The sequence below is a fragment of the Pollachius pollachius genome (genome assembly GCF_949987615.1).
Source record: "Pollachius pollachius genome assembly, chromosome: 3".
In the NCBI taxonomy this organism is placed as follows: Eukaryota; Metazoa; Chordata; class Actinopteri; order Gadiformes; family Gadidae; genus Pollachius; species Pollachius pollachius.
In genome coordinates, this window is record NC_136936.1 from 27,638,862 (window position 1) to 27,651,993 (window position 13,132).

Here is a 13,132-nt window from a genome sequence, read left to right on the forward strand (position 1 = left end):
GAGCAAGGACCTAATTTTACAAAAATAAGTGTAATCTGTAAGTGTAAAAAAGCAAGACTATATTCCAGGTGACCTATTTCAAAGCCACAATTTAAAAAAGCATTTGGGGAGATTGTAATGTTGTTTAAAGTAATTTTGTTTTTAATATGGTGGAAAAAGAATGCAGTGAGAATAACTAATGTTTGCTTATCTGCATTTATCTATTACAGGTGAAAAAACTAAGTGCATTGGGCTATGTCCCAATTTTATTTTATGCCAGAAAGGAGAAAGCCTCTGGAAAGTGGGTGGCTGATGTGATGAACCAGCTGACACCCACTGAGGATAACCTCAAAATTTTAGCCAGTATGAAAAAGGCATACAATTTTGTTTTGCTTAAAGAAGGTAGGATTTGTTTAATTTAAAAGTCATGACAGTTTTAAACGTTTTGCCTTTGCTGATGTGTACATATCGAATATCAACATACACATTTAATATTGTAGGGAACCAGCCCCAGCCCCAGCCCCAGCCTCAGCCCCAGCCCCAGCCTCAGCCTCAGCCTCAGCCCCAGCCCCAGCCCCAGCCCCAGCCCCAGCCCCAGCCTCAGGCCTTTGCCCTGGCCGAGCCCCAGGCCCAGCACCAGCCTCAGGCCCTGGCCCAGCCCCAGGCCCTGGCCCTGGCCCTGGCCGAGCCCGAGCCTCAATATCATATATTGGACCTATACCCTGTCTTGCCCCAGCCCGAGCCCGAGCCCCAGCCCCAGGCCCTGGCCCAGCCCCAGCCTCAGCCCGAGCCCCAGCCCCAGGCCCTGGCCCAGCACCAGCCTCAGGCCCTGGCCCAGCCCCAGGCCCAGCACCAGCCCCAGGCCCTGGCCCAGCCCCAGCCTCAATATCATATATTGGACCTATACCCTTTCTTGCCCCAGGCCCTAGCCCAGCCCCAGCCTCAGCCCGAGCCCCAGCCCCAGGCCCTAGCCCAGCCCCAGCCTCAGGCCCTGGCCCAGCCCCAGCCTCAGGCCCTGGTCCAGCCCCAGGCCCAGCACCAGCCCCAGGCCCTGGCCCAGCCCCAGCCACAGGCCCTGACCCAGTCCAAGCACCAGCCTCAGGCCCTGGCCCAGCACCAGCCCCAGGCCCAGCCCACGCCTCAGGCCCTGGCCCAGCACCAGCCCCAGTCTCAGGCCCTGGCCGAGCACCAGCCTCAGGCCCTGGCCCAGCACCAGCCCCAGCCTCAGGCCCAGCCCCAGCCTCAGGCCCTGGCCCAGCACCAGTCTCAGGCCCTGGCCCAGCACCAGCCTCAGGCCCTGGCCCAGCACCAGCCTCAGGCCCTGGCCCAGCCCCAGCCTCAGGCCCTGGCCCAGCCCCAGCCTCAGGCCCTGGCCCAGCCCCAGGCCCAGCTCCAGCCCCAGGCCCTGGCCCAGCCCCAGCTACAGGCCCTGACCCAGTCCAAGCACCAGCCTCAGGCCCTGGCCCAGCACCAGCCCCAGGCCCAGCCCCAGCCTCAGGCCCTGGCCCAGCACCAGCCCCAGCCTCAGGCCCTGGCCCAGCACCAGCCCCAGGCCCAGCCCCAGCCTCAGGCCCTGGCCAAACCCCCCCCCCAAAAAAGAAAGTGTAGGTGAACTTCAGTCTTAGCACACTATGTACGAATTTCCCATTTTTGTAATCATTATTCATGAAATACAGAAATCCTCAGGTGAATTTGGCTCCAGTCCTTTCGGCTAGGCAGTACGATTTTATTAATTTTGTAATTAGGCTACATTTCGGCCATGAAATCACTGAATTTGATGGCTAATACATTCTTTAGTTACTTAGCTGTATTTAGCTGGACCATGTTTAATGTTGTTCCCCCGGTTTTATGAAAACTATCTAAAAATTAGTTAAAGTTTCATACAAATGCACAAGACTGCAGATCGTGTTACATTCCTCTACTTACTGTTTGACATTTATGGTTAATTAATATTTTCTTTTTTGTCATTTAAGGTTGCCGGAAATGTAGTAGGCAAAAAATATTTCATTATGACGCCGTCACAGAAAGGAGGATGAATGAGGTAAGATAGAAATATATTTTTCATTAGGCTGTCTGATAATCTCTCCATTGTCTCAGACTCATCTGGCATTTCACATATCACAAAACACTGGCCATTTAAGCAAGTGGTTACCAACTTCAGTCATTCTTGTCCTTGGCATGAATTACATGCAGGCTCAACAACGGCCATGGCCCTTTGCGTGATGTCCCTTTGAAAATCTGAGGTTCACAGGCCACTGTGGCCTTGGTGCCCCCTTTCAATATTCTGCTTTGCGTCCGACTATAGCGATTTTTATTTAGCCTATGGCCTGTCAAAACCATCTAATAGAAAATAAATGTTACAAGCAGCCTAGATATCTGTACATATAAAAATCAGATGATTTACAGTTCAATGTAATATCTCATGTTTCATTTTTTTGTAATGTTTCATATAATGATGCAGGTCTACTGCTGTGAATAGGCTAAATACAACTCCATTTTTATGTAGCCTACTGTATAGTTAACTTTGGCCTTGGTGCCCTGACGTGTGGCCTTTGTGCCCCCCACCAAATATGCCCATCTGAAGGCCAAGTGGCCTTGCCACTAAAATTATGAAATTCCAAGCCTGATTATATGTATGTGTCTTTCTGTAGGGGCGAGCAGAAGTAAGGGTGAGATGGTTACCTTGCTCTGCATGGTAAGCACTGGTTTATATTGCCTTCATACATGTATTTTCTGCTTCCACTTTTAACCATCTCATATGTATAAAGGTTGGAACGTATATTGTAGCACACACAACTTTGAATGTACAGGTGGGTCTCCGAAAATTAGAATATTGTGAAAAGAGTCGATGCAGCCTTCTACCAGAAGATTTTAGAGTTGACGAGCTTTATGGAGATGCTGATTTCCTTTTCCAGCAGGACTCAGCACCTGCCACAGTGCCAAAACTGCTAGTAACTGGTTTGCTTACCATGGTATTACCGTGGTTAACTCATCTCCTCTGAACCCCATAGAGAATCTGTGGGAAATTGTCAAGAAGACAATATTTTGAAATTATTATTTTGGTTTTCATGAGCTGTAAACTGTAATCATCAAGATAGATTAAAACCTAAGAATTGCTTGTAATATTTCACTTTATATCTAATGAATCTAGAATATATTGACTATTAGCTTTTTTGAAATACATTTGGGGGACAAATTTAACTTGTTCACAATATTGTTATTTTTGAGAGCCATCTGTATAATAATTACACTATTGGTATAGGATGGAGTAAATGCTGTGTCACATATCGTTTAGAGGATTTAGCCACTTTCTCTTATCAATATCATGCCTGGTGCCATGCATAATTGTCCCTGTGTGAGTCCCTGTAGGAAGTAGACATTCACCAATACATTGGCAGAACATCAGTATCGGCCAAGATCATCCTCGTTGACTGAGATCGGCTATTGGCTAGTTTACTTTCTATGACTTAATAGATGAGAGTGGCTGATGTGTATCTGTTACATTGCATCAAGCACTCTATATGTATATGTTTGTATAAAAACAATATAATACAAGACGTACAATACTTTTGGAAAATATATACGCTGTGAAACTATTATTTATTAAAATGGCTCCTCCATTTTTCACTGTTCTAATGTTATTTTGCGCTACTTTTACTTACAGTGGAAAAACCTGGGAGGAGACATGGGAGCTGGCCTGCCAGTTCCCATCCTAAGATGCCGGCCAGACTTTTTTCATTTATTATAATTGATTTTTGTTTAAAATAAAGGAAAGTATACCTATATTTCTGTTTACGTCTTTCCATTAGCCTTGTGGATTAAAGATTAATTAATTATTGCCAAAAATGACTGAATGAATTTTTGGTTTTACTTTTCCATCGTGTTTAGAAACATCATGTGACAGTTTTGTATTTTTTTTTAAATATTGTAGAAGAAAATATGGGAAACAAACATAAATAATGCATAATTATATTTGAAATTTAGTAAAATTTAACATCACAAATACATTATTATTTAAGTGGATTACATTAATGAACTGATATATTTCACCCAAATCATCTATATACAGTATAATGTAGCCTTTACCTTGATTGATTTAGTAAATATACATTTTCATTAACTTAATTACAACCCTCCTCTTGGTGGAAGAACTTCAAGTATCCCTTCTAATTTCTTTGCTTCCTAACAATTTCAAAGGAACGATTGTACTGGGCATTGTATTTTTAAATACATTGATGTATTCCCATGATTGGAAGTTAGCAGTATTAAACTAATAGAGTGAGTTGGGAAACGCATTACAATGTTATTAATATACAAATGTAGTATTGTTCACTCTATTATATTGGGTTGTATATATATATATATATATATATATATATATATTAGTGGTGGTGGGCCGTTATTTCCCCACCAGTTTTCGTCAAGAATCATTTTGTAACCAACACTACGTCACCCTCTTAAAGTAATGGCCTAAGTCATATTTTCAAGTTGTTCAGAAAACAGAAAAAACTGAACCATATATAGAGTATACGATATTTATGAATAATTTCAAACACAAAGGTTATGACAATAGATTACTATTGATATACAAATAATGATGTCAGTCAATTGTGTAACATAAGAGGATAAGATGACTTAGGCCAATTTATGAACATGCCTTTGTGATTTACTAAATTTTGAACCTGACTTGGGCCGAATTAATTCTGGAATAAGTGAGGCAAAACAGTGCCATCTTGAAACGCTCATAAAATTGCCTAAGTCACTCTTGTCTAGTGACTTAGGCAAAATAAATTGGCCTAATTCACACTCTTGACACAGGCCATTACACTAAACGGGTAGGATCACATGATCTGTTCAACTGAGGATGTTGGGGATTTTACCAGAGGTGGCTAGCATCACAAAGAGCTGATTTAGGCAAGAAAATCATTTTGGCAAAAAGGTGACTTAGGCCATTACTTTAAGAGGGTGACGACTAGTAAAAAAAAAAAAACTCGAGTTGAATTATTGTAACGTGAGGGTTCGATATGTGGTGGTGGATCACTCTTTATGAGAATAAACAGCAGGGAGACGGTCGGATGATTTTCTCAAGCGGTACTTTACTTTACTTTTCAACTCACAACCACAACACGTCCTTGTCAGAAGCTAGAATTTAGACTGAGGTAAACGTGAGGGAATCTACGGAGCCCCGGATATGTCATGGGGAAAAAATAATAATAAATTGTGGCCACGAATTATTAATTCGTTCCCACGAAATAGTAATTCGTTCCCACGAAATAGGTAATTTGTGGCCACGAAATAGGTAATTTGTGGTCACGAAATATTAATTCGTTCCCACGAAATAGTAATTTGTGGTCACGAAATATGTAGCCTATAGTCTAACGTGCACTGGACAGCTGGTTGAGCAAATCAAGCGCCAATAGAAGCCTGTCGTGTCGTGATGCCCAAGGTGAGTGTCTTTTCTTGTCCTGTTCTTGTCTTCTTGATATGCCCTACAGTTATTTAGGCTAATTAGGTTTGTGTTTAATACTTTATTACAACGGTAACGTTAGCTACCGTCTCACCCGACTTACAAACTTCGTTGCCATACTACCGCTTAGCCTACTACACGGCGTTCTGTTGTGCAATGTGCGGTGGTAACACATCGGAGCTGCAGCCCTGCACAGACATCAGGAGCACACTTTTCAAGTAGAGCTCTCAGCTCAGTAGCCTAACTGAGCGAGGTATGCTGAGCATAAAGGCGGTCATCCCTATGTTCCCCGGGTCCTATGTTCCCCGCTTTTCCCAAAAAGGGTCCTATGTTCCCCTATATGTATGTGACCGGGGAACATAGGACCCTTTTTCAGAAAAAGGGTCCTATGTTCCCCGCAATCAATCTTTACGGTAGACTCTCAGCCAGTGTTTCCGCCAGAAAATCAAGCCCGACCCGACCCGAGCACGTTCTGTCCGAGCCCGGCCCGACATTAACTGTAATTATGAGCCCGAGCCCGATTTCAACCCGACATTTTTTTAATACATGTGTAACTTTGTACACAACTTAGGCCTAGTCTGCTAAATATAAATGTAAGGAATAATGTACAGTACGCCGGTCATTATCGGGAAAATAATCCCAGACAGGGCGAACAGGACACCAACGTGCAGCGGAGGTGTCTTGCTTCGCCCTGAAGGGGCTTATTTTCGATAATGACCGGCGACGTTCTACACATCATCCCGCTTATTACACAGCTACTTGCCAATCTTGTTAACGGTTGGCCCAGCTAATCTAAAATGTTTGTTCAACAATTCGTTTTATAGACTTCAAACATCCGAGTAGTTGCAACGGTGATTGACGTGAAAATGTGACATATAGCTAAAACCTTATCCGTATTGTCTTATTAAAATTACGTGATGATCATAAATAAAGTAATCTATGATCACAGCCAATATGCTATCAACAATACAGTAGCCTAACGGTGGAATGGAGTGTTATGGTGACACTCAGTGTCATGACGACACCCAGTGTCATCCTCCGGAAAGTGGTGGTGAATTACAGCAGATAAATAGTTCACTATATTATTAATCAGTCTCTGCAGTGAGATGTGATACAATTCCTTAAAACTATTTTGTTTCCTGTTATGCGGTTGGTCCTGGATAGAACACTGATTAGAAAATTGATCAGTCTATCACAGCCTACTGATAATAAAACCATTTCACTTTGATTTATCAAAGATTAAAGTAATTTCATGGACAGTAGGCTATCAGATGCTGTTCTTCAGTAGCCTAGGATGATGTTTAAATCTGCTGAATCAACCTCAGAGCTCAACAATGTGCATCTGTCTTTAAAAAATAATTGAGAGTGAGTTGATTGGTAAATTACATTTACACTGTATCCTACTTTATTCATCCCTAGGAGGGGAATTCAAATTAGCCCAGTAGCTCACACGACCATGAATCAAAAAAGAAAGAAAGATGGAGCAGGGCCGCCAGTATTTGCAGCAACAGTATTCATAGATTGAGAATCTGGAAAATCTATTCGTTTTTAAGGCTGTTTAACTATTGATTTTACTTTCCTGTGTTTTACAGGTCAACTATGGATACTCCACTGCAAGAATTCTTGAAGGAGCGCAAATTGCAAGATGTGATTCAGAAACTTGAAGATGAAAATGTACGCCACACCAGCTGCTGTCTTTGCTCTCTCTCTCTCTCTCTCTCTCTCTCTCTCTCTCTCTCTCTCTCTCTCTCTCTCTCTCTCTCTCTCTCTCTCTCTCTTCGTGTGTGTGTATTTTTATTATAAGATTAATATTGACTATGACTATTATATTTTAATGTAGTCAATACATCATTAATACATTAAAAAGTCAAGTGTGTTTACACAGCAATTTAAAATAATTTTCAGTCATCTTAAATTGGAAAAATATCATTTCATATCATTATCATATGTAAATGTTATCAAAAGTACGTCAAATGAAAAACAAACGACGTGAATACCTAAACCCTTTATAGGTCTTAATTTCCTTTAAATATCAATTGACATTCTATATTATGCATGTGGATGTATTAATGCATTTATTTATTGATTGGAGTATCTTCCATTTTTTCCAGATTGATGAAACTGTCATTCCATTAATGACAGACAGTGACCTGGCAAAGTACATCCCCAAAGTTGGAGACAGAGTGTCCACTGTGGCTTTCTGCAGACAAGCAGCACTGTCACAAAAATCACCATCCAGGAAAGAATCCATACTTTCAAGGCTACGACAAAGACTGTCTGGAGGTGAGGGGATGCCTCCAAAAAAGAGATCATCTAAGTTGGAAGGAAATACAAATGCCAAACGTAAAGTGAGACGACTGGAGGTTGGTTGGATGGATTATGATAAGGACGAAGAAAGGTACAAACAGGTGAAGTCTGCAAATGGTGGAGGAACCAGGCATATCTCTATTGAAAAAGACGAAACAGTGGCAGATATCAATGTTATGGCTGAAAATATTTTTTCCCCAATGGCGTTTCCAAAAAAAAAAAAAAGTCTTTCAAACTATTCAACTCACATTGAGAGCTCACAGATAAATATTAATGTGTCTAATACAGTAGATGAGCTGTATAACAAAAGCAAGTTGAAAATGCTAAGACTTTATCTGTGCACCAAAATGAAAATGGGACAGCAGCCCCCAGTAGGAGTGGAGGATGATCACACAACAAGCCAGCCCTCAGAAGTAGATCGCACTGACCAGAATCAAGCTGTTGAGTATCTGTTGGTGGAGAACAGAAATTCTGAATCAACACACCACCATGTTGTTAATGGTGGAGCTTCCACGAGTGGATATTTGGAATTGGACGAGACATTACCATGGGATGGTCTGCTAACTCTGGGATCAAGACATCAGGATATCAGGAGCGATGAAAGCCAAGTTCACTCGTCTGACATTTCAGAGTCACTGTCATATCCATCCCAGTCCCTCTGGAAGTCCATACTGGTTCCTCTCAAAACTTGAGCGTAACAGCCTCTCGCATGCTTCATCATTGTTGTGACTGCTTGCTTCTTTTTCAAGGTTAAGCTGCGGAGACCCTTGATCCCTTCCTCATTTAGACCCCACAGCTCACCTTATGGGAGTAAAACAAAAAAGATAACGGCCACATTAGAAATCTCAGGAAAAAATATGAATGACAATGTACATTATAGTATTCCAACATGTTACTTAAATACGTACTTTGCAATGGCTCACTGGAAAGCCGGCATGACATCTCCTTGAGCGTGTCTGCACGAGTGGAGAGAGACTTCCAATGCTTTGCCATCTCGGCAATGACAATCTTCCTCTCCTCCTCAAGTCTCCTTATTGCCATCACAACGTCAAACGCCTTCCTCTTGGTTTTCAAATCGACATTGTCTGGGATACAGTTGTGGAAAATAAGCCAAAGTACGTTTATTTTTCAAAGAATTTCTGAGATCATCTGAAATAAGGCATAATTGGCTCTGTGCTACTATGTGAATCATACGAAATTGTCAACTGATTTGCTTACATACCACCATGGGAAAGTTGCCACGGACAAACTGTCTCCTCAGAGAGAATGCTGTCAAAGGTGATTCTCTCTGCATCTGGAACCATGCTGTTGTATTTGTCAGCAACAGAGCCAAGAATGGCCTTCTCCTCTCTGATTTTGCGCCGCATCCGGGCCCGACCTTTGCTGCCATCGGTGTCTTTGTAAAGGCGCTGGGACCTTCTTTTAATGCTGGCCACCAGCACCTCCAATCTACTAGTCACCGCGTCCAGATCTGCATTCTTTTGGGATGTTGTTGCTGAGAAGAAAAGAAGTGTAAACATTTCACTTACATTTTCATGGTGCTAACTGCAATGAGCCAAGTCTCAATGTAACACAGAAGGCCACAGGGAAGTCATAAAGATTCTCCTTTTTTTCTGCAGAACTGACACATTGATCAGTAATAGTATAACTCTCACCTTCTGCCCACTCTTTTACGTCAGTGACCCAGCCCTCAACTTCAACCTGTGTCACTGCCAGTTGGACTCTCATGACCTCCAGGTCCTGAAGCCGGCTTTCCAGGCCTTTTGTGGCCTTTAAATAACAAAAGAAAAATGTTATCCCTACACAAATATACAATAGAAGGCATCTACAATATAAGAAAAAAAATGACTCTCGTCTACCTTCTGATATCGGCGGGCAAGTGAAGTGTCCAAGTTATTAAACTTTTGCTGATTCCAGCGCATGGCCATCAGTGTAAGCATGTCAGTACGACCTGCAAAAAAAAAAAAAAAAAAAACTCATCTGTTTTTTACTACACGTCCCTCACCTGCAGTCTTGTGCCTTTTTCTTGTCAAGTGAACAGAACAAATTATTAGCAGAGAGTTGACAGTGGGGGAGAAGAGTAAACAAGTAGCTTTGTATGGTGTCGCATGACAGTATGACAAATGGCGCAGGAGAGTGGTACAAGTCAGTGTCTCGAGACATTTGGCGTCGAGTCTGAAAATGTGTGACCTCAACAAAGCTCACCATAATTACAAGAATCTGGAGGTACAGTAATTTGAGTGCTTTTGTTAACAGGGTGAGAAGGTGGAGATTTGCAGCTGCTACACTTTCCTTATAACACTTTCAATCTAAGAAGTGCAGTGTGTGGTAAACTTACCTGCTTTGGACATATGTTTTGTCGTAACAGCAATCCTAGAGAGGAAGGCGTTGCACTGCTCAACCTCCTCCCCAAGTGTCAATCCAGCCCCTTGCTGGTAAGCTCCACTCCATTTAACCTATTAAAGAAAATATTTATAAGCTGCCAACATACCTTTCCAGGTGTTCAGGGACAGTCAATGAGATGGTAATGTTTTCTTACCTCGCATTTAAAGTCATGGGCTTTAGCATGAAACACTGACAGGAATGGCTTCATGTCAAGAAGGTGCTGGAGCTCCGGGCAGCTTTTTGCCACTTTGTTGAGGTAGGGCCAGTACTTGCATGTAACATCCATGGCAAAAAAGGTTATTGGCTTATTTGCCAGCTTGTTCTGCAGGTAGAGGGGATAAGCGTAGATTTCTCCCCTGAACATGTTGAGAGCGCTGAGAAAAACTCCATGTCGACACACCGCAAGCTCAAGTCCCTCCTCATCAATTTTACTCCTGGATCTCTGAGATGTTTCTCTGGCTGCTGACCACTCCCCTCCACAGACACCTCTTCCAGAGACCTACAACATGGAAAACGGTTGACATAAATTGTCAGGACTCACCCAAACAATATCAACGTTAGGATGTTATTGGTGGTGTTTTTAGAAATATTATAGACGTTTACATGGTTGGTGGTAGAATGAATGTAATCCACAAATCTCTCTACTTCATCATCTTTAGCAATGAAGATGCCATCAAACAAGGCTTGCTCCTCAGATCTAAATGAAAGAGAGGTACACATTGACCGTCAATATGACACAGCAAAGGTTACTTTAACAACACTGGAAATTACACACATTTTTTTAGTACCTTGCTGCATTCTTAAAGCGGTAGTGCTTGCGATTTCCGTCCACTGAAACGGCAAGCATGTCTGGGGTGCATGCAGGACAGACAAAAGGCTCCTCCCTGCATATCTTGTCGACCTCAAATCTAACAGCCTCCCACTCCAAAAAGCTTTTTCTGAAGCTGTCTGCTGTGATCTTCCCAGTCTGTTTCAGAACAGTAAAACATGTCAACATATTTCACAGTATTTTATCAAAACATGATACTGTAGTCTAATTGTATACATTTACAATTTTCTGAATGTTTCTGAATGCAATCTGCATGACTATGACGTGACAAGGATCTTATACACGGGTCTGAATGAAATACATGTTTTGAGTGATTGAGTTGTTGATGATGTTCTATCAATGTATTGAGTATAGCTGAATCACATCAGTCACTCTGCTATACTCGTCATACTAGTTGGTAGTGATTCCCACCACTAATACTCACACGGCCGAAGCGGACAGTTCGTTGATCAAGCATTCGCAAAAAGGCTTGACAGGAAAGTCCTGGTGCTGCCATCTTCAACTCTTCGTATGAATGCAACACATCGGTAGAGTACACCGTGGAGAAGTGAAGGGTCGCAGGCCAGTAGTCATTACGGACCAAGTCATCGACTCCAGCACTCCAAGTGGCTTTGCATGCCTCGCATTTCATCTCAGGCATAGAGAGATCATATCGTCCTAGAAAAATCAAAAACACATTGTATATGGGATGAGAAGTGTGTTTGCTGGTGCGGGAGGAACAGATGATTCACTGCACTTCCGCAAATGAAAATGTGAGTAAAATAACATAAATAAAAATAGTGTATATAATTATAGTTGAGCTGGATGTTCTGTCAGGCAGCAATAAAGAACTGTGTTGAAGCATCCTAACTGACAGAGATAGTTGTTTATTTGTCGGTTCAATTCTTTCCTGCTACTGAAACTTGAAAGCATGACTTGAAAGCATGACAGAAGAAGGGGACAGCACTGGGCTACTTCAGATTGAAGTGCCTTTCTAAAGAAAGGTAGCCTACATTCAAATCTCCCCTGTAGTACATTCCGAACCGAGAAACTTAAAATCATACATCTGGCAGTCTTTCTCAGTTGTCAAAGTGAGTCTTTTGTGAGACAGAAGCCAAAACTGAACATCCCTTCTGAGGTCTTTCGCCGCCAGAAGTCGGATACACGGTTACAGATGCGGGCGGGAGCAGGACTAAAAATGACACATTATTACGGGAACCGGACAAAATATTGCGGGAACAGGGGGCCGCAGGACTGAAAAATCTGTCCAGTGCAGACTTCTATTGGAAACATTTGAATAGAAATAACTCAGGAGACATTTACAAAGTCAATAGAAATGACCCTGGTTTTCCCCAAGTTCATTTTATTCTTACCATTTATTGTAACCACAGCAACAACTTTTCCTGGGTTGACACTCAACGTTCCCGGAGAACAAGTACAAATTTTCTCGGGCATCTTCAACGGCAAAATACACACTGAAAGACACATCATATGCAGGGATTAAAGACATACATCATCCTATGTACTAACTGGGAAGTATTCTGTAATCATTTAAAAATCAATACTTTGAAAAGCTTTAAGATAAAAGTTCATTAAGTGTGTTTCAGAGAAAGTACTTAAAATATTCCTGTGAAGCCTATTATACTGTGAAGTTATTGAAAATACATAATTGCGTTTTTGACAGATAACTGACAGATAAAGCGATTACTGCGATTAAGTGGCACAGTCAAGGAGGATGACGTGAATATAAAAGTCAAATGACAGAAATGTACCTATGCATGATTATTTGCGATTATTACGATTGCAACAATTGTGCAGCCCTAAATTTGACGCTACAGCTTACCACACTGGGAAAGAACCCTGTCCACGACACAGGTTGTTGGAGGCAATGGCTGAAAGAATCCAGCTATTGTTGCATCCCTGTTGTGGAACACCTGGTTTCTGTGTAAACTGACATCACACTCAGCACATAAGAGTGGGTGAGGTCGGCAGTCACGACAACGGACAGCAGCTGGACTGCTGCCACACTGTTGGCAGATCCCAGTTTCCGCATTTTGTTGTGCCACCATGGTATTCACCAGCCGGGGTCTCTCTTTCGCCCACCTCTCTGAGAGGAGACTCCTTCGAGTAGACCAGTCTAAGGAAGCTCGTGGTGGTGCTGGTGCTGTTTCCTGATCATCCATGTC

The 13,132-nt window shown here is 42.4% G+C and overlaps 1 protein-coding gene and 1 long non-coding RNA gene across 2 annotated transcripts in view; both read left to right on the forward strand.

The window, feature by feature from the left end:
- Window positions 1–265: 265 nt before the first annotated feature.
- Window positions 266–3,743, forward strand: LOC307072301. The gene is made up of 4 exons (XR_013811672.1): window positions 266–381; window positions 1,953–2,020; window positions 2,631–2,674; window positions 3,644–3,743. It is a non-coding gene; the product is annotated as an uncharacterized lncRNA (long non-coding RNA).
- A 9,270-nt stretch (window positions 3,744–13,013) lies between these two features.
- ttn.1 (titin, tandem duplicate 1) overlaps window positions 13,014–13,132 on the forward strand; it is a gene marked incomplete at both ends in the record, with an annotated part of 341,754 nt that continues 341,635 nt past the window's right edge. The window contains one exon of the mRNA XM_079733756.1: window positions 13,014–13,107. Coding sequence (XP_079589882.1) covers window positions 13,014–13,107 — 94 coding nt within the window. The remainder of the gene's footprint in view (window positions 13,108–13,132) is intronic.